The sequence below is a fragment of the Sceloporus occidentalis genome, unplaced genomic scaffold (genome assembly GCF_023333645.1).
Source record: "Sceloporus occidentalis isolate IW3139 unplaced genomic scaffold, rSceOcc1.0.p SCAF_6, whole genome shotgun sequence".
Classification (NCBI taxonomy): Eukaryota; Metazoa; Chordata; class Lepidosauria; order Squamata; family Phrynosomatidae; genus Sceloporus; species Sceloporus occidentalis.
In genome coordinates, this window is record NW_028316986.1 from 32462796 (window position 1) to 32484919 (window position 22124).

The 22124-nt window shown below is 39.9% G+C and overlaps 1 protein-coding gene across 1 annotated transcript in view; it reads left to right on the plus strand.

Annotated features, from left to right (window-relative positions):
- The window catches only part of HHAT (hedgehog acyltransferase), a 271581-nt gene extending 256204 nt beyond the window's left edge, over positions 1 to 15377 (plus strand). Inside the window, exon 12 of the mRNA XM_089528314.1 lies at positions 15211 to 15377. Within this exon, the coding sequence (XP_089384440.1) occupies positions 15211 to 15302 (92 nt within the window). The 3' untranslated portion in view covers positions 15303 to 15377. The remainder of the gene's footprint in view (positions 1 to 15210) is intronic.
- Positions 15378 to 22124: the final 6747 nt, after the last annotated feature.

A 22124-nucleotide genomic window follows, 5' to 3' on the forward strand; every position in this document is an offset into this window, starting at 1 on the left:
TAAGTAACCTCTACTGGCATGAACTTATCCCCTTATTTGCCAAACCTGGCAGAAACATCATTCATATGCCAATGCTCCAGACACTGGCAGAATGGACCTCCTTTCCCCCATGCAGTTGATCCCTTTAAACAGAAGCTGGATGGCCATCTGTCGGGGGTGCTTTGAGAGTTCCTGCATGGCAGGGGGTTGGACTGGATGGCCCTTGTAGTCTCTTCCAATTCTACGATTCTATGATAAAGTAAATTGGGGGGGGGGGGGTAGTTAACAATTCTGACAATAATGTCACAATTACGACTAAGTAACAATCATGAATATGAAACAGTTATTTAGTCATGATTGTGACATTATTGCCACAATCATAACTCTGACCTCCAAACCTAATTGAGTGGGCATGAGCTGCAGGTGGAGAAAGATGTTCATTTTGCCAGCAGTCAGAACACGAGTGAATGATGTTTCTGCCAGGTATGGGGTGGGTGGGTGTCAGGCTGGGAGAGATTACGTACTTAAGTATACTATAGGTTGAGAGGAAGTGATTTACATGTTAATCTCTGTGTTGGTCTGTTGTTGAATGGCAAGGCTTAAGGATGTCTATTTAATCAGTGATCAATTGTCTGCTGGGACAACCCCGACCCTTTTGGTTGTCATTTGCATGGACTCATTCTTGATTTTGGTATTTTTCAGGACTGGTAGCCAAACTTTGGCGGGTTACAGACTGCCAAAAAATACGTATGGAATACGTATTAGGGTTAGGAAGGGGCGGTGCTTCCGCACCCCCCTAACCCTAGTACGTATTCCATACGTACAACATGGCGGCGCCCCTTCCACATGGGGGCCGCCATGTTTACTTATCGGACGCATAGCGTCCAGACGTGTCGCGGCGCCTATGACATTGCGAATGCGCCAGCGGCGCCTCGCAACGTCACAGAGGCGCCGCAAGAAGGAGCTCCATTTTGGAGCTCCTTTTTTGCTCCGTGCGGGAGCCGCGCGGTGTGGGTGACTGCTGCGGCTCCCGCACGGAGCAAGCGGCGGCGGCGGCGGCAGACCCGCCTTTGTTTATTTTAGGGTTTCTTTTCTCCCACTCACTTCCATGCCACCATTCTCTGAAGATGCCAGCCACAGATGCTGGTGAAATGTCAGGAATAAACTCTTCCTGAACATGGCCACATAGCCCAGAAAACCCACAAAGAACTATGGATGCTAGCCATGAAAGTATTCAGTTTTACATCACTTATTTCATTTTTTTAAGTGCTGGGGGCTCTGTGAGGGGACTGTAGAACAGGTAAACTATTCAGGAGCAAATACACACACACACACACACACACACACACACATACACACTGTGTGTAAAATTCAGAAACAAGAGTGATACTGAAAACAGATATCCCAGGTTGCCTCCAGAGATGAATAGAAGGCAGTACAAAACTGTCATTTTGTGTAAACCAGAGATTTCTTTAACTGTTATTGCAAGAGTGACACAATTTCCTTCCTGTGCAATGGACCCGCACTGACCATTCAAAAACCTGGTAATACAGCTGGGAGGGAGTGAAAACGTTATTTTGATCTGGGGAAGTGGCACATGGTTTTGTCTCTAAATGCTATTTCAAGTCCCTATTCCAACCCAAATAGATTGAATTTAAATAAATATATGACCAGAAGTGACCATAATCTCACTTCTGGTTGGGGCAATGGGGGCAGTGCTGTCTGCCCTTGCATCATGAGGTCTGACAAATGCACATGCCCGCACCTGTCTTGTTCAATGGTTCCCTCAATAGCCACCAGTGATACATTACTTAGCTAAAATCTCATTGAGGAAGCTGCCTAAATCATTTCCATTTACATGCATCTGGAAAGTACTGTTTGAACATGGGCAGAGCAGCAGAATTGGAGGAGATGGATTCAAAGTTATTGGGAGGTAGGCCCAGCAAAGGCAACAGTAGCTTTTGAGCCCTTACATTTCTTTTAGAATTATTCCCATCAGCCTCCTTGCTTTATGTTTCCACCCTTTCTTTATATTTATTTTATGTGCTTGTAAGCCTCTTTCCATTCTTCCAGATACTGTGGCAGTGTGCAACTGTTGTTGCAAATAATTTAAATAATAGAAAAATGCCAAGACATATCACCAGAAAAAAGAAAGGAAGCAAAAACAATAAAGCAGGTGGAATATTTCCATATAGTTATTACAGATATACAGTATACACTAAATCTCTAGTATTTTCTCCAAGTAAGTGAAGCAGTCATGTGAAAACTGGCTTGGAATTTTTTTTATACTACTCAGCAAAACAAAACAAAATAAAAAATCAGTACCTTGACAGCTTTTATTGCTGTCTGCTAAAATGCATTCAGTTAAGAACAGCACACTTTTACAAGGGAGCACTGAAGCATCTCAGTAACCTGGATGCAGAAAGTAAGTGCCTCCTAGCTCACCTTTTTGTTCAAGACTATTTTTACTTTGCTCCAGGCAGTTCCCATTTTTTATCCCAGCATAATCCCATCACACATCAGTATAAATTCTTCTCTATGCACTGGTTTCACTACACAGTCCCTGAAATCTGACATTCCAATCATACAATTGGCAAGATGCAGTTTTTATTGAATGTTTACTGGTTGCCAGGGTTTATTATAATCAAAAATGCTTCAGCCCCGCTTGTTTTCAGACACATAGGATACTCAGAGAGCTCAGACTCTCTGTAATGAAATGCTAAAACTCAGCATTCTTTCTAAATCTGTTGTGACAATACAGTTTCATGCATGGTAGTACATTAAATTATAAGGACTTCAGTCAAATGAGCAGTGCTGATTGCAAAAAGAGAATGATCCTGTCATTATCAGGGGAAATTACATTGATTTTATATTTAAACTGATCATGGCACAAAGCATTTTACACTTAAGGTTATTAGACTTTATGAGAGATGATTGATGGGGTGGCTTGGATGTCACTGGCCTGCTCAGGAGTGTAAACACAGCAAGAAAGCATTGGATGTACAGTTATTCCCACCCCAAATTAATTAAAAGATGTTTCGAGGGTCTTTTAAAATGCACATGGGGATTGTTTTAAATTTTTATTGAAGGAGCCCTACTTAAATGGATGGCTCTAGTTGACCTAAAGATTAAAGAATGTGTTAAAATATTGACAAAACTGAGTATTGCTTCTTGCTGGGATTTAGTCACCACCTGATAACTAGGGTAGCAGTGTTCCTTATCCGTGGTTCAAATAAGCATGAAATAGGCTTTATTGCAAACCGAGCTACCAATGTACCATGAAATCAAACTATTACAATTACTAAAACTGAAAGCACAATCCTATACATGTTTACTTGGAAAGACATCAGTTCCTCTCTATTCTGCAGAAGAGGATTGCTCCCAGGCAAATGTTTGTAGGATTTCATCCTAAGCCAAAGAAAATAATTATATATACAGGAAATTATTCTGATAGTCTGCACACTAACATGTTTACAGACAGGACATAAGCTGTATTCTACAAGTCCAAGTGTTGACATCTTTGGGGGCGGCCCTTCTGTTGGTCTTGTGAGAAGGATATGGGAGTGGCTGCTCTCAAGTTGTAGGAGCAAACCAACTATTAACACACACTAGAAAAATTATTGGGATGTAGCAATAGGCAGGATCAAACTATATCCATTCTGGAAATAATACAGGAATAATTTCTTGGATCTTCACTGAACCTCTGAAAACTTAATGCAGGCTCAGAATTGTGCCTAGAGTGGGGTGAGCCTGTAGTCCAGCCACAACTCAGCAGTCCATGCTGTTACATTCCTGAATCTAATGCATTCTGGGTCTAATGCAGCAGCAGTTGGTGATTCCCATGTCACTTGGGAAGTAAATTTGTTCCCGGCTTTCAAGGAGCTATCCAAAGTCCTGGACATATTTGGGAGATCAGGTTCAGTGCCTTTAAATTTTTGACTAAAACCTGTAGCAGGTTTGCTGTCCCTCTGACAAGTTCTATCAGTAGTGGAAGCCACTGGCACTATGGGACAAATTGAACTTCTTTAGAAACAATGACAGTAGTCTATTTCATAGTCCTGTCATCATAATACTCTAATTCCCACAGTGATGGCATGACAGATGTTTAAATGTAATGGTAGTGAGGTCAAATAGTCATGGGATGTAGTCTTGCCAACTGTTAAATAAATAGTAACCAGACAGACAGAGTGGAAATCATGCAGGCTGCAAGATGTTGGTTGGACTACAACAGCCAGCATTCCTCTCCATTGCATTTGCTGGCTAGGACTCATGGGACATGCTGTCCAATGTCTGAAGGTTCACATGACCTCCTTCTCTGCTGTAGGGCTACCTACCATTATAGTGGATGAGAATTTCCTTTCAGTTCACTTTTGCTAAGAATTTCACATATTTTGAAAATACCTTGTATCTGAATGATGATGAGGAGAAGGAGGTGGAACTGACAGATTTGGCCATCCAGATTGAGGACTTTGACTACTGAACTGTGGTACTATGGCTGCTGCATGTTTTAACCTCACCTTTTCCTCTCACAAGTTCCATGGAGGTGTTCACCATCAGCTTCTATACAGTACCTCTGACAGGTTGCTATCACAACAGCAAAATGCAGTTGCTCTCCCAGAGTTGAAATGAAATTCAATGGCTAGTGTTATGCATTCGGGGACTACCATCTTGGCTTTTACCCCAAGCAAAATTCAAAAACATACAACCACATCAACTGTCTGGTTAAACATATGAGTGTTTAACTCTTTGCCAGTGACTCTGTTTTGTATCTTTTGAAAATTAATCCCTCTCTATATGAATTCACTTGCTGGGGAACAGAATGGGCTGAAACAAAGTTGGGAAAGTGACATTTTCTCAGAAACATAGATGATATATTCCCTATTGATTAGTGAATGTGCTTCTGTGGTTACCTTTCCTCTCAAAGTGTGCTGGCTAAAAGCTGATTTTGTTTTCACTTCCTGTATTCATTTTGATCTCATTTATGCAATGTTTTGCTTTTTGTTGTTGTTGTCATCATCAATATAGAAACAAACTTGACAACAAGCCTCATAATTTTATTGTATCTGCACCATTCCAGTTCTATTAGCGTCTCTTGCTAACGATGTACAAAACCCAGGGTCTTGCCTGCGCAGTGTTGCAAATCTCATCTGCCCTGGCCCTAGGTTTGATCATATTTAAACTCAAATTAAGATTTAAAATGTCAAAAGCAAATGGAGCAGATGAAAACTGGTGATTTCTTTTAGGCCACTGGAAAACAAACAAGCTCCTGGCTGCTAATCAGCATCGCTGGCAGCCAAGGTCAGATTTAGATCGACATTTTGGACTGAATATTGTAGACAAATATAAAATGAGAAACAGCATGTGAAGACATCTTGCACAGACATCTTCCTGGTAATTTCTCCCTCCCATGGATTCCTTTCCAGTCTGCAGGGTGGAAAAGCCATTATTGATCAGTCATTGGTTAGAATTTGGGCTCCTCTGCTTGGGGAAATCAATTACCAAAGCAGCTGCTTAAACCTGTGCTTGATCAAAAAGTGGTGGAAATTTTTTAATGGAAACCTCTACACCTTCGCAGTCTGCTTTTCACTTTCTCTGTAGTCCATCTTGCATTAATTTGCGCTTACCTCTGAAGCCTGGAAAAGAAAAATAATGACAGCAAGGCATTGTTCTTTCAAGAATCTTCTTCTGGCAGCGTAGCTGTTTGATGAAGCACAAAACCGATTTGGGGGCAAGCTGAGTGCCGGATTTCATGCAGTCAGTTTTTGAAGTGCTTGCTGCCTTCTTCACTCCTCAAGATCTATGGCCTGCCACAAAGAAAGGAGGAAATTCTGCTCCAAGTTTTGCAACATCGATTCACTGCAGGAAATGGTTGTTTTTAGTTATTGGGCTGTTTCTAGCCTTGGCAGTGACAGCCGGGCATTTGATCACGTTTGGCTTGATGCACACATTGTGCTGAGCATTAAAATTAGAAAATAAACTTGGGACTGAAATTCTATCTTTAGTCACCAGTAGCAGCATAAGTAGATGTTGAAAGTTTAGCATCTTCTATAGATCATGTGGATGTTTTGGGAAAGGAAAAAAGGGCTGCCTTAGGCACAAAATACAGCATCAGTGTTTTGTTTTATTTTTCAGGAGATGATGAGTTAGTTTTACATAACATGAGAAAAACACTTTTTCTGAATGTGTTTGCCCCCCCAAAGAATAAGATAAGGTTGTACAACACTTTATTTTCCTAGTCAAAAACCAGGAAAGCAGAATACTCATTCTTCTTTCTCTGTAATGTCAAGTGGACTTTGGACTATGGGAACCCTATGAATGAGAGGCTTCCAAGACACCCTATTAACTGCTCGGGTCTGGCAAACTGAGGTTATGGCTTCTTTTTCTGAGTCATAGAATCACAGAATCATAGAGTTGGAAGAGACTGCAAGGGCTATCCAGTCCAACCCTCTGCCATGCAGGAAATCACAATCAAAGCATCCCCGACAGATGGCCATCTAGCCTCTGTTTGAAGACCTCTAAGGAAGGAGACTCCACTACACTCCAAGGGAGTTTGTTCCACTGTCGAACAGCCCTTACTGTCAGGAAGTTCCTCCTAATGTTGAGGTGGAATCTCTTTTCCTGGAGCTTGCATCCATTGCTCCAGGTCCTAGTCTTTGGAGCAGCAGAAAACAAGCTTGCTCCCTCATCTGTATTATGATCTTCCTCTATTCCTGTTTCCTTTAACTTTTCCAGCATTGTTGTCCTTTTGTAATGCTCTAGACATCCCCTAATGAATTTATCAATTGATATTATTTGATACAACATTAAAAGTGCTAGCATGACCAAATGTGGTATATGATGACCTACAAAGCACTGGGCATAGAAGGTATGAACTGCATGTTACCGCAGTGATGCAGAACACATGGGGAGGAAACTTACAAGAAAGAGCACAACCACACACACACTCTACTCTGCATTTCTGAGAGGAAACCAAAGGATGGGTTCTGCCAGGAAAATAAAGACCAAAATCCTTTTTTATATTCTATGTATTCCCCAACACCCCACACCTATTGTCTTGTTTTGGGGAATCCAGATCTTGTCTAAGTGTTGTAAAATCCATGAGGCATCATCAATCACAATCAACCCGTCTCATTTTCCCAATCATTCAAACAAACTCTTAAGTTTAGAAGTCGTCTCAGGTTCTGTCAGAGATACTCAAATTTTTGGTTTCCCATAGGACTGTCATTGGGAGCTCTCATGGTGCAGTGGTTAAATGCCAGTACTGCAGCCACAAGATTGTGAGTTTGATCGCAGGCACAGCTCCAAGTCTACTCAGCCTTCCATCCTTTCGTAGGTTGGCAAAATGAGTACCCAATTGGTGGAGACAATTGGCTTGCACATTATAAACGACTTAGGGAGTGCTAGTTCACTGATAAGTGGTATAGAAATGTACTTGCTATTGCCATTGCTATTAAGCATATAAATATAACCCCCCAAATGAAACCTTTTTGCTATTGTTATGGCAGCTTGTTTCCCCCTGCATGTATGATTATTGTCCTCAGACTTTTGTCTGAGTCCTTTATTCTCATCCTCTTCTGAAACTTGCACGCTCCAGCCTCACAGCTTGAGTTCTCATTCTTCCTGGCTTTCTGTGGATCTTTGTCCTCAAGACAGGTATCTATTGCCTCAACCAACACTTAGTTTCTGCTTTCCCCTTCCAAATTCCTGTGTTCTCTGAGCTCTGTATGCTGTGATTTGAATGTGTTATTTTAGTATTTATGCTGCTCTTCATTTTTCTTAATAATTATATGTACAGTTCCTCATGCCTGGGGTCTCCATAGTGAGTACTGGTATAGCTGGTGCCAGATCCTGCATATCACATCACACACACACACACACACACACACACACACACACACACAACTTACATAGCCAAGTTAAGTTTTCCCCCAAACTAATTCATACAGTTTGCAACTGCTGGTGGAAGCTCTTTTAGCCCCACACATTTAAGGTAGCACTTTCTAGTGATTATGCTTTTTCATAATATGCCCAAAGTACAATAATCTCAGTTTAGTCATTTTGGTTTCTAATAGGATTGCCAAATAGAAAATAAGACAGAGCTCCTGTGTTTTTAAAGGTGTCAAAGAGGAAAAATTCAGAAGTGTTGTTTGTCAATGCAAGAGCCACCCTACTGATGTTTCTTTTTTGCTATAACTACTTATAGGTACAACAGTCCCACCCTGTTTGTCACCTGACAACCTTAGCTTCTAGTAAAAATGTAGGCTTCATTTGATCTAGGTCCCATTCACTGACTTTTGGGTGGCCCATGGAATCCGTGGAACTCTCCTCCATCATTTCAAATGGGTTGGTATGCTTTGACATTGATTTCAGTACCACTCCTACACAGCATACAATACTGGAGTGGACAACAACTGTACCTAAGACAGGGAGAGGAAATATGTAGTTCTTCAGGTATTGTTGGGCCATAACTCTGGTCAACCCTACACAGTATAGTCAATGGAAAAGGGTGGTGGGAGTAACAGTCCAACAAGATCTAGACACATTTTTCATCTCTAACATAAAAAATAAAATAAATCTAAAACAAAATGATGGCAATCACAAGTCATTATATTTACTTATAATACACTGAGATTAGATTTTTTTTTTCAAAATTGTAGACTTAGTGTTCTTGCAAAGAGCCAGTATAATGTAGTGGTCTGAATGTTGGACTACAACTCTGGAGGCCATAGTTCAAATCCCTGCTCAGCCATGGAAACCCACTGGGCAAATCACACATTCTCAGCCTGAAAGAAAGACAAAGGCAAACCTTCTCTCAAAAACCTTGCCAAAAAAAAGTCTTATGATAGGTTCATCTTAGGGTGACCATAAGTCAGGAATAGCTTGAAAGCACATAACAACAATCACCACCACAATAACCAAGTGTTCTTGCAAGACCATATAATTAACATTTCTTCATTTCCATGCATCGGACTTCAGATATTCTGAGTTCTTCTGCCAGCTATGGAAATCTTTTTATGCCTCAGTTGTGCTTAATTGATTTTCATACTTTTATGCACAAACCTTTTTGTCTTTTGATTTGCCCATCCATTCATCATTGTCCTCTTTGTAATAGATGTTGGATCCATATAAGACTTACCACCATACAAGTGAAATGTTGTCATACAATATGACAGTGGAGCATTTTCCACTTCCCCCCTCATATACTTTTTATTGTTTAAATAAAGTTTCATTGATTTAACATTCATTTAATTAAGGGATCAATTGATTAAACTGAAATGCATTGTATAAATCAATATATGTACATTTATAAGATAATGTTAGATTTCAGCATAGGTTTTTCTTGACTAAATTAAGTCCTGTTGATTTCTGTGGGTTTGTGTTAAGAATAGCTGAGTCTAGATCCAAGCCCAATATCCTTTAAAAAATATTTTAATGTTTCATTTCCTATTACATTCAACTTGTCAGAATAAAAATTAATTTTAAAACATATGCAAGTGTGTCCTGATTCAAAGTCTTAATTAAGACACAGTGACTGGCATGGGCTATCTCCTGATGCAGCCTTGCTAAACTTGAAAAGCTGGAGAAAAAAAAGGTGTAGGTCTGAGAGGTGGGAAACCACCCAAAAGCCACACATACTAGAACTCTTTGTGTGCATGCTTCTGTATATGAAATGCCTCTTCTCCGCTAATCAACTATAATAGGGCCATCGTTCAGTATATGCAGAATATCCCAGGTATTATTCCTGTAATTGGCAGTTGAAAGATTTAAGAAACAGATGATGCAAAAGTCCTTTTGTTTATGTCTTGGAATGTTGCAGCCAGTGATGTATTCAAATCTTTTATTCCAAGTCTCATCTCAAATCTCTAGCTTCATGTCTCAAGTCATTGCAAGAAACTTTCTTGCAAGTTGACTCAAGTTGAGTCTCAGATCTGGGAGCCAACATTAACAGAAACAAAGGAGGAGGTGGTGGTGGTGGGAGTGGTGATGTGTGTGTGTGTGTGGGGGGGGGGTTAGATTTCAATCAATAGAAAACCAAGATGTGCACAGAGCTAGATTTTAAAAAATGATCATCATCATATCATTTATCAAGACTGCATTTTAGAAAAATGAGGTCTACTCAGGAGGCTGTCCCCACTGCACATTGGAGGAGTTTTCTAAAGCTTCTGAAAAAATTTAGAATGACCTTTCCACCTCAGGTGTGTTACCTAACACGTTTGCTGTTCCCCCGTCTGAGAAACATGTCCTGCATTCATGACTTGAGGTGGCAGTTTAGGTTTACTCAGCAGCCTGTCCCCATTGCACATTTGGAGGAGCCTTCCTAGGAGCCACACGCAAGACTTGCCCCCATAGGATGGGGCACGTTTTTCACAGTGAAACAAGAAATGCATTAGTTAGTGGGCTTGAGGTAAAGGTCTACAGGAAGCAGGGATTTCTCGTATGGCAAATGTAAAATCCTGCTTCCATCTCATGGTATGGTAGGCAAAAAGCAGTGAGATGGCAGTATTGTTCAAATGAAGGAAACCTTTTTCCATTATGTAACATTTCCGGATAAAGCTAGATCAGTAAGTTGGTCACTAAAAATATACAGGTCATGAGTCAAATTGAGTTAGTACATCATTAATTGCTGCACTGAGTCCAAATTGAGACACTGAAGTGATTTGAGTCTTAGTCAATCCACTCAAGTCTATGTCACTGGTTGCAAACAGTCAGAGTAGACAGTATTGGGCTACTGACAGAACCAGTGTGGTGTAGTGGTTAGAGTATTGATCTCAGACTTGGAAGATCCAGGTTCAAGTCCTGACAGACCTCTGGAAATAAGTGGGTGACCTTGAATCACAGAAACCTTTTGAGCACTGAGTCTGGCAAATGGTGTGGCAAAGAAATCCCATTCGCTTGCTGTGTACAAAGAAGCATCCCTTTGTTTTTCCTTTTTGGTTTCTGTTGAAAAGCCCCAGAAATCTTTAATGCAAGACATGTTTTGCATAAAACAATCAGAGCAGGCACTTGTATAGATTTGCTTTGAAGATGCTGCAGTGCAGGAAAAGCCAAAGCGCTCATTAGAATGCCATCAGGCTTTTGCCCGTTGTTGCCCCCTGCATTCTAATGAGGGTCCTGTCTCTTCTTATGGTTCCTGCATTTCCATGGTTATCTGCACTATGACTAGTAGTACCTTCTTACAAAGGAACATCAGAGTGCTGTGTTAACAGAACAAGAGCATTTAAAAACCTTGTCAGTGATCTGATTACTTGAATTTTATGGTGATGGATAAGGAATTGATTCATAGAGGATTTTGTTTTTGTTTTTCCAGAAACAGACTTTGGCCAGGAAAGGGGAATGAGTCCCAAGTTTCATGACTGAGTAGCAACAATGCCAAATCTCATCATTTTAAACACTCTATAATACAGGTTCTCCATCCACAGAACCAGTCCACAGTTCCTCTAGTTAAAGGATTTCAGGTAGCAAAGCAAAGCAAGACTCCCAAAGAGGTTGGAGCCCTTGTGCCTGCTGGAGAACAGGGGAAATTAAGCAGAGGCCCTAGGATTGATTCCAGCCCTCTAGGCTTCCCCAGTTGGGAAGCTTGTAACTTTGTTCTAGCAGCCAAATCACATACATGTTCTTTTAGAAACACTAGTTTTATTTTTGTCCTTAAAATATTTGTGTCTGCCTTTCTGTTTTATTTCTGGGATATGCAAGGCAGCTAACATCATATTTATTTATTTATTAAAAAGAAACCTTAGACATTCTACTTCTCCTTTTCAGCTAACTCCTTATCAACGATTTCTGTCTGGTTCTGCAAATGAAAATATTGTTTCAGAAATCCAGAAGAGAGCAAGTGCTTGGTGCTTAGGTTTGACAGAAAGACCCAAAGAAATGGGAGTGTGGGGTGTGAAGGGGATGTCATAGTCAGACTTGAATGACGTCACCAAAGGACACATATCTCCGTGACAATCTATGTGTCAGTATGTCCTCTTCTCTGTAATCAAATCATAAGATCGCACAAGCCATTCATTTGCAGCAGTCATTTCAAGGGCCTTACTTTAAAGCACTTAGTTTTTGCAGGCAAACAAACCTGCAATGATGTTACCTGATACAAAACCTAAATGAAATGAAATCTACTTTTCTGTTGTTTGGGGTCCATGTTTTTTCTAAAAACCTTTCACCTATGTACCACTCTCAAAGGTAGGTTTTTTTTTTTTTTAAGGTATCTTATTTTGCTTAACTTCCTTTGCCAAGACTTAACTTCCTTTGCCAAAAGAGAAGGTTTTATCAAATGAGAATGTAACTTTGTGGTTAACCTTTTAGTTTTTTTTTTTAAAGTGCTCTATTCAAAGAAAGATAAAAGAAATTGAAATGAATTGGGGCTATTAGGCAACAGCACCTGCCAAGCCTGTGCATAAATCAGCTCAGTTACACAAATAGGCCTAAAGGACCAGTCCTGCCATCTGATGGGATGCAAACATAGATAATTATATGTGCTCCAAGCTAGGCATGGAAAGAATGTTCATTATTATTCATTCCCAGGTCAAAGGATGGGGTTCCCAACAGTTGGGAAATCTCACTGGGAAGGACAACAAGATTTTCTTCCAGTATTCCAACCTCCCAAAGGGTTGCAGAAAAACTATTCTGTGTAGAAAAAGACATGCAACAAAATCCTGTATCACCATTACTTACTACATAGCCCCATAACTATGATGCTGCATAGTGGATTCCAGGAATACCCTCACAAACTCAATTTAACAGTCCATTTCCCTGTTGATCAAGAAGCAGCTGTCTGACATTCCCACTCCCTCCGATGAGCAAACTCCATCATGACAGGCCAAAAAAGGATCCCTATTGAATATCCATCTCTCAATGTAGCATGTTTCATCTCTCATTGGAGGGATGTGGTGATATCAGGCAGCCATTTCTTGACTGAGAGAGGAACAGATGACCATTGATCCTAGCAACTGCTTGCTGGTAAGTGGGGCTGCCTGGGGGACTTTCACAGTCCCTATATAGCTCCTAAACAAGGACTATGTAGGGACTGTGAATACATAGCAGTTACACATGCTTAACTGTAGATTATGCATTACTAACTGCCCACAAGTCATGGAGGGGGGGGGGGTTGCAATAAATGTTTTCTGCAAAATGCATTTTTAAAAAACCTTGTTTTCTAAGTTCCTCTGCAGCTTTTACAGGGGCAATCTGTACAACTTTCAAATACAGCAAAAATATTGTAGAGGAATATAATTTTTCTCTTACAGCAGGGAGAGAATTACTGAAACTGTTTTTCTTTCCATGTGTGGATGAAATAGTTGAGGATTTACATCCCTACCTCAAGCATTTTAATTTGGGCACATATAGGTTTCCAGACAATGCTGCAGTCACTGGGGACAGCATAAATGTGTCAACTACATCATAGATAGTTAGAACTGAACAGTTTATTTTTTTTCCAAAATGGCAGACAAATTTACCAGTCTGTTGGACTTGTGCAGGAGCTTTGTGGGTGGAAATGAATGACTCAGATGAAATAGATTTTCATTTATCTCTTGGTTTGGTCAGTAAGCCATTGGGAGACAAAGGGATCTCCAGGTAACTTGTTGCACTTGGTAGAAAGCTGTTGGCTACCTTGATAGTTCAATAAAATATTTTGGAACTAGTGAATTGTGCCAGATTAGGAAGTAATAAATCATTCCGCATTGGCTCTTATTTCACATATGCTGTTGCCAGTAGGATGGGTCCAGAAGTCATGACCTGTCAAAACCATTGGGACTTCAAGCAGTCATGACTAATGTATAGTCTATTGATTTCAGTGAGTCTTCTTCAAGTATGACTAATTTTGAATCCAACCCATTTTGTTGAAGCAGTGAAACTAAATCTTGCCAGATTTTATAGAAAAGATAGTAGCCACCAAACTTATATAATAGACGATTCATTTGGGATGTCTGATGAAGGCAAGCAAATGTATCAAACTGCCTTATGCCCAGTCTGGTCATCTGTCTGTCAAACTCAAGCTGGAATCTTGTTCATGTCCCAACTAGAACAGACCCATTGAATCAATTCTTAAATGATGAGTCAACACATAGATAAATCCTTGTTTCAGTAACTGAGATTGTTCTAAATAGAAATTGTATTTTAAAACCATTTAATACCATCACATAATACCATCAAGCAGCTTACAAGTTTTAAAAGCAGGTTTTACAAACATGATAATGACATATGAAGAACAGCTGCTAAAATTAAAACAGATTTACCAAAGCACAGAACAAATACATATTGTAGATACAAAAGACCTACCTTTAAATGTCTCTTGCTGAAAAGTGATCTTGATTGGGAAGAACTTTTCATAGCCATAACAGGAAAGGCCCTTTTCCAGTTTTCACTCACCTTGTTTCTGAAGATGGGTTCACGCAGAGAATGGTGTCTGAGGATGAAGCAGTGTAATTGCCAGAGGTAGGGGCAAAATAAGATCCATGCCCCAAATAATAATTTTGCCTCCCAATGAAATTTTCCTTCAGTCCCCAGATATCTAGCATTGCAGAGACCATGACATTGAAAATTGCCCACATGTAGAACTTTGCTGTGTTCGCATTCTCTTGGTAACTTTGCCTATCCCTTTTCTTTGGGCACATAAACTCTGTTTCTAAATGCTCAGCTAAGTTTTTAGTTACTGCAGTGCTAGAAGTTTGGATGACTCAAGGAAAATTTGCAGGAGGGGCAGAATTCTTACTTGAGGGGCAATACCCTCATTTTTCAGGAGATTCCAGAGTTTGAACTTGAAACTTCTGCATGCCAAACAAACATTCCCTGATGCCTTATGGCCCTTTTCAATACACACTTTAGCCCTCCCCCCCACACACACTTTGGACAATTCAAGTAAATATTAACATTTCTCCCCTGCAAAAAAACAAAACAACACAACACAGGATTTTAAGGACGATATTACAGTAGCTGAGGTTTATAAGTGTATGTAGAACTTCTGTGTAACAGGAGATATGAAACTACATTTTAGCTTCCTTGGATAACATTTTTTGTTGCTTATGTTTGGTAGTTTACAAAGTTTTATGGCCTAGTGTCATTAGGAAAGGAAAGCTGAATATCAAATTAAGTGACATTTCCAACTTGATCTCATGACACCTTTTACAGATTCAAGATTAGAGATCATCAGCTGTTGAACACCTCTAAATTTTGGTCCAAGCATTTGGTGATGAATCTGAGCCTGGCTAATCTTCTCCCATTCTCTTTTCACAGGCTGGCCCTGGGCAACACTTTCTGTTTTTGGATTCCTCTATTGCTACTCTCATGTTGGGATTGAATGGCAACACAGATCTTCCACGGATTAGCAACTATGCAAATGGAAGCCATCTAAATTGAGAATATGAATCTCTCACTGGACAATACTTTGTGCCAATATACCCATGTAGCCTGTTCTGTCTGATGTTGTGTGGATTCTACAGCAGCATTCACTCATCAGAATTAAGAGACAGACGTTTAAAACTCTGGGAGACATTTGCCTAACTCTTACTGTTAGTCCCAACTAGAAAAGACTCAGCCCATTAAACTGAACTTACATAGGTATTGATTTGCCAAGTTCCCATTGAGTCAGTTGGTCTATTCAAGTTGGGATTAAAAATTGTATTTAGGCTATTGCCATCTACAATTGTGGTTTTTTCCCTAAGAAATACCAATACATTTTTTACAAAAACCTCTTGGGATGCTATTTATATATCATAGTTACTTGAAATTGTATTTCTGTCAATGTGCAAGGGAAGAGTATGAACCAAGCACAGGTACACATCTTAAGTCAAGTTGACTGAAAACTACAACAGTGTTTTAACTCTGTATCATTCTACATCAGGAAAAAAATCCATTGCAAGACAATCCTGTGACATTTTGCTACCTGAGACAAATGGATGGCAGTTTAATTCCACATTGGTGATGCAGCACTATTCTCCATTGTAGTTAATAATCTAGCATGAGGAGCACAGGGCAAGTCCAATGGACTCTCAACTCTAGCTTCCAAAAGAGAGAACAAAAAGAAGTGGGGAGAGATTGCAGTTACTGTCCCATGAGTGCACACCATCACCTGCTGTTTGTGCCAGTTACCTCATTCTGCCAATGGTAGTGCCAGTCCCAATCCTAAGACTCATTGTCCTGAAATAGACACATGGAGGGGGGAGATACTTTGAAGATAATATTTTAAAAAAAACCCTACATTTTTCTACCCATGATTTCACATATTATTTTAGAAGGGGAAAGAATTTGTAGATTCTGCTTCAAAAATATTCCCATTTTATCTGTTTTTCTTGCATGTTATGGAGATATGATTATGTGACTGAATAGCTATAAAGACACACAACCCTACCAGAGTCTTTAATTTGGAATAACTGACCCAGAAGAAGAGTAATACTATGAGGAAACTCTAAAGGGAAGGAGGAGAGGAAGGTGTGGGTTGGCAGAGGGGGGGGATATTAGTAAGAGATGTGTTTGAGAAACCATTTTTTGTGCATTTTTGGATACTGATACATTGGAATCACAAGAAAATATAGGCTGGAATCTTGTTGGGGACTTACATTTGCAGGAATTAGAATCAGGCAGTTCCATAACATCCATATCCTGCAAAGAGTTGTTGCGCATGTCATTCCCATTGTGCCTTAGGATGCTATTGCCAGTGTCCATTTATACATCTTCACAATTCATTAACAGGGTTCCTTAGTGCCTCTGACATATAGCTAATTATGCATAAAGGTACATAACATACACTGTGATCTGGGAATCATATTTATGATAATTAATGACTCAAAGTGCCTCCTACCCTACCTTTCTCACCAGGTAGTGCCCAACTGACGTGTTTTGGAGTCACTGCAGTTTGGGACCCTGGGAAATGACATCTGCAGCACTCTCCCGGTCACAAGGTGTATTGAGAGAAGCAGTTGCAGTAGGATCCTGCAAAGTCTCCCCAACCGTCTGTTCTCAAGGCACAACACAACCAGGACAATCCTGCAGATAAGGGTATTGTTTTCCACAGAAAATATGGAAACACCCTCCCCCCCAATACCGTTGTAGGCCTCCCACAGATTTTACCAGGTGGAGTTTGCCCAAGGACATTGGCTTTATTTTGTATGTATTCTATATGTGAGAGTAGGCTTCAAGATCCCAACAAAAAATTTCTATCTCTAAAGTACACTGAAGTAGTTCTGAAGTATTTCTGAAGAAGAATTGGATTGTGTCAGTATGCTAGCATAAGGCAAATGCCAATTTCTAATCATTATATTGGTATAATTAGACTAATTAATGCCTTCTTTAATTCTGCCTTGAATACAGATGGTGTGCCAAGCTTTGCTCCCCTATCGGTTTCAGATCAGATAATTCAAAGCTGCTTATTTTGACTAATCTGCTTAAAATAGGTCAAAGTAAAAAAGAGCTTACCTTTTTTATTTTTGAAAAATCCATGAAACAGACTGTCATAAAGATAGCATAATAACATTCCTTTCCCTGTTTTGTCTATCCATTGAAATATGTCTGTATGCCAGCTGTCTATTGGACACTTTCCCCAGAACTTTCTGGAACTGCTTTTCACAAACCTGGCAAGAAATCAGAATGGTTGGGCATAATCTAATTTTCTTTGTAGTTAAAGGAACCAAAATAGCAATCGATAGAGTTCTGAACTAGTATTGGAAGATGAGATTCAAAATTATCCACTCAGCTATATCACATGCATGTTGACCTTGCTCAGCCTAGCCTTCAGAGCACCAGTTTAATCTCCACCTGCAGTTATAAATAAATGTACAGTATATATTTCAATTCTTCAGAAAAATCTTAAGAATTGGAAGAGACCACAAGGATGATCCAATCCAACCCCCTGCCATGTAGGAAAACACAATCAAAGAACCCCGAACAGAGGCCATTCAGCCTCTGTTTTAAAATATCCAAAGAAGTAGACTCCACCACACTCCAAGGTAGCATATTCCACTCTTACAAGCAGCTCTTACTTTCAGGAAATTCTTCCTAATGTTTAAGTAGGATCTCTTTTTATGTAGTTTGAATCCACTGCTCTATGTCTTAGTCTCTGAAGCAGCAGAAAATAAGCTTGCTCCATCCCCATTGTGTCATCTATTTTGGATCTGATCCTAGCCAACAAGGATGACTTGGTTAATGGGGTGCAAGTGGTGGGATCCTTAGGTGGAAGTGACCATGTTCTCCTGGAGTTTGTTATACAATGGAAAGGAGAAGCCAGGCATAGTCAAACACACATTCTAGACTTTAGGAGAGCGGATTTCAGTAAACTTAGAGAAGTATTGAGAGTGATCCCGTGGTCAGAAATACTAAAAGGGAAGGGAGTTCAGGACGGATGGGAGTTTCTCAAAAGAGAGATACTGAAGGCACAATTTCAAACAGTTCCAGTGAGAAAGAAAAATGGGAGGTGTCTCAAGAAACCAGGATGGATGACTAAGGAACTTTCAACCGAGCTAAGTTTGAAACGGAACATGGATAAGAAATGGAAAAAGGGGGAAATCACAAAAAAGGAATTCAAAGAAATAGCAGGCATGTGTAGGGGTAAAGTCAGAAAAGCTAAAGCGCAGAATGAACTCAGGCTTGCTAGAGAGGTTAAGAACAACAAAAAGGGCTTTTTTGGATATGTCCGCAGCAAAAGGAAGAAGAAGGAAACGGTAGGGTCACTGCGTGGAGAAGATGGCAAAATGCTAACAGAAGACAGAGAAAAGGCAGAATTACTCAACACCTTTGCCTCAGTTTTCTCAGAAAAGGCGAAGGGTGCTCAACCTGAGGATAATGGAGCAGAGGACAGAATAGGGGAATTTCAGCACATAATAAGTAAAGAGATAGTAGAGGAATACCTTGTTAATCTAAATGAATTTAAGACTCCAGGACCAGATGAACTACATCCAAGGGTACTAAAAGAACTGGAAATGTAATATCGGAGCCATTGGCAATCATATTTGAAAACTCCTGGAAAACAGGAGAAATCCCAGCAGACTGGAGGAGGGCAAACGTTGTCCCCATCTTCAAAACGGAGAAAAAAGAGGATCCCAACAATTATTGTCCAGTTAGTCTGACATCAATACCAGGAAAGATTCTGGAGCAGATCATTAAACAGAGAGTCTGTGAACATCTAGAAGGCACTGCCATAATCACAAAAACTCAACATGGGTTTCAGAGAAACAAGTCATGCCAGAAAAATCTGTTCTCTTTCTTTGATAAAATTACCAGCTTGGTAGATGAAGGGAATGCTGTGGATATAGTATATCTTGATTTCAGTAAGGCCTTTGACAAGGTTTCCCATGATATTCTTGCAAACAAGCTTGTAAAAGGTGGGCTAGACAAAGTAACTGTTAAATGGATCTGTAACTGGTTGACCGGCCGAACCCAAAAGGTGCTCAACAATGGCTCTTTTTCCTCCTGGAGGGAAGTGACCAGTGGGGTCCCACAGGGCTCTGTCCTGGGCCCAGTGTTATTCAACATCTTTATTAATGACCTGGATGACAGAATTGGGAGCATACTTATCAAATTTGCAGATGACACCAAATTAGGAGGAATAGCTAATACTCCAGAGGACAGGACCAACATTCAAAATGATCTGAATAGACTAGAAAGCTGGGCCAAAGCTAGTTCTGGGCACCACAATTCAAAAAGGACATTGAGAAACTGGAGGGTGTCCAGAGGAGGGTGACTAAAATGGTGAAAGGTCTGGAAACCATGTCCTATGAGGAATGACTCAGGGAGCTGGGGATGTTTAGCCTGGAGAAGAGAAGGTGATATGATAGCCCTGTTTAAATGTTTGAAAGGATGTCATATTGAGGAGGGAGCAAGCTTGTTTTCTGCTGCTCCAGAGAACAGGACCCAGAACAATGGATGCAAGCTACAGGAAAAGAGATTCCACCTCAACATTAGGAAGAATTTCCTGACAGTAACGGCTGTTCGACAGTGGAACAAACTCCCTCGGAGTGTAGTGGAGTCTCCTTCCTTGGAGGTCTTTAAGCAGAGGCTGGATGGTCATCTGTTGGGGATGCTTTGATTTGGATTTCCTGCATGGCAGGGGGTTGGACTGGATGGCCCGTGCGGTCTCTTCCAACTCTATGATTCTATGATTCTATCCCCTCAAATATTTAAATAGGGCAATCATGTCACTTCTTAACCTTCTCTTCTGCAAGCTAAACATACCCATTCCCTAAGCCACTCTTCACAGGGCATGGTTTCCAGACCCTTCATCATTTTGGTTGCCGTCCTCTGAAAACACTCCAGTTTGTCAATATCCTCTAGAACTGTGATAACCAAACTAGACACAGTATTTCAGGTGAGGCCTGACCGAAGTAGAATAGAGTGGTACTATCGCTTCCCTCAATCTAGACACTACACTCCTATTGATGCAGGCTGGGATCATACTGGTTTTTTTAGCTGCTGCATCACACTGTTGACTTATGTTTAGTTTGTGGTCTATGAAGACTCCTAGATCTTATTCACACGTACTGTTGTCAAGCCACCTGTCACCATCCTGTATTTGTACATTTCATTTTTTCTGCCTTAATATAGTATCTTACATTTCTCCCTGTTGAAATTCCATCATCCAAGTAATTTATGAATAAATATATAAACAATAACATAAGAGGTTCTAGGTGAACTTCTCTGTAGATGATGTTGCATAAACCTGTTGGTACCTCTTCCGTAGTCGTCCATTTGGTATGAACACCTGAAAGGGAGATTTTGATTATACTGTAGGTAGAATGTAGGTAGAAAAGTAGATAGAAGTAGGTAGAAAAGAAGGAGAAGGAATTCATAAATACAACAGGGACAGTAGTGGCTAAATTACCCTGTTGTTCTATACATGTGTAAACTCCCAAACATATGCAGTTGTGCTTAAATAGTGTTCCACAAGTGTAGCCATTTCAAATAGGCCTGAATGCATTTATATAGATCTACCTATGTGTTGATTCACCATTCAACAATACACTAAATCGGTCTACTTTAACAGACTCACCAACAGGATTCTAACTATGCATTTGCATTCTTGGATTGTGTGTAACTGTTAACACTTTATTCACTGGGACTGCAGAAACAGCCACTGTGCATTCCCCACTGCACTAAAAAAAGCAGGCACACTGGCAAATACACAGTTGGTGCACCACATCAGTATGCAGCAAAAGAGTCACATAGCACAGCTAACTGGGTGTAGATTTACATCTCAGTAACATGATGTCAGATCTTGCCACCTTAAAGGTGGGTTGAAATGAATGTTCCCAAGCTGGTTGGCAATTTGGGTTTGCTCATTAAATTGGTAGCTTTAAAAAATAAAAAAAAAGATAAGAAATAAATATATTGGGTATCTATGCAAAGAATGGAAGTGCAAAACCAAGCAACTTCCCCCCACCCACATTCATGAACTATATGGGCATTGCAAGCCCTCCCTTCTCCTTTAAACATCTTGGCACTACTCATTTTCACCCCATCAATTTATTTCACTTCAGGATTTCACCCAAAATGCTCCTCACAAATTCAGTAAAACCTCAAAGTGAAATGGAATTAGCTCACCTGTAATTTCAGAAGAATTTGGAAGAATGGTGGGATAAGAATTGAGTTGCTTAAAATTTTATTCAGTTAGTCCATAGACTATATCAAAAAAGAAAGTAAAATAAAATACTTTAAAAAATTAAGACAACATTTTATATTTCATTCAGGAAATATATATCATAATGAATTTAAATTCTCAGAACTAAGAACTTCAACCAGTGTTAACTGAGATGAATTCTAAATATCATTCTTCTGTGGTTGGAAATCTCTGTTGCAAAATCCATTCTCCAGGGTATATATTGATTAATTCATTTTCTTTTCTTATTTCCTTTCCTTTCCCTTCCTTCCTTCCTTTCTTCTTTCTTTCTTTCTCTTTATTTTGAATAGTAAAGCAATACTGCTGGATAAATTATTAGACTAGAGTGCACCCAGATCTTCCCAGTTGATCCACCAATAATAAAAAGTTTATGAGATGTAAATCCCCAAGAAGATTCTGGTTGTTAACTTTTTCTTGTTTTGTCTTTTTTCTTTTGGTTACAACACTTAGAATTCCAGTCACAGGTATTTTTGTTTTTTCTGTTTGTCTTGTGGTTCAATGTGTGCTAAGTAAATCAGGAATTCCAAGCATGCTGGCTACCAAA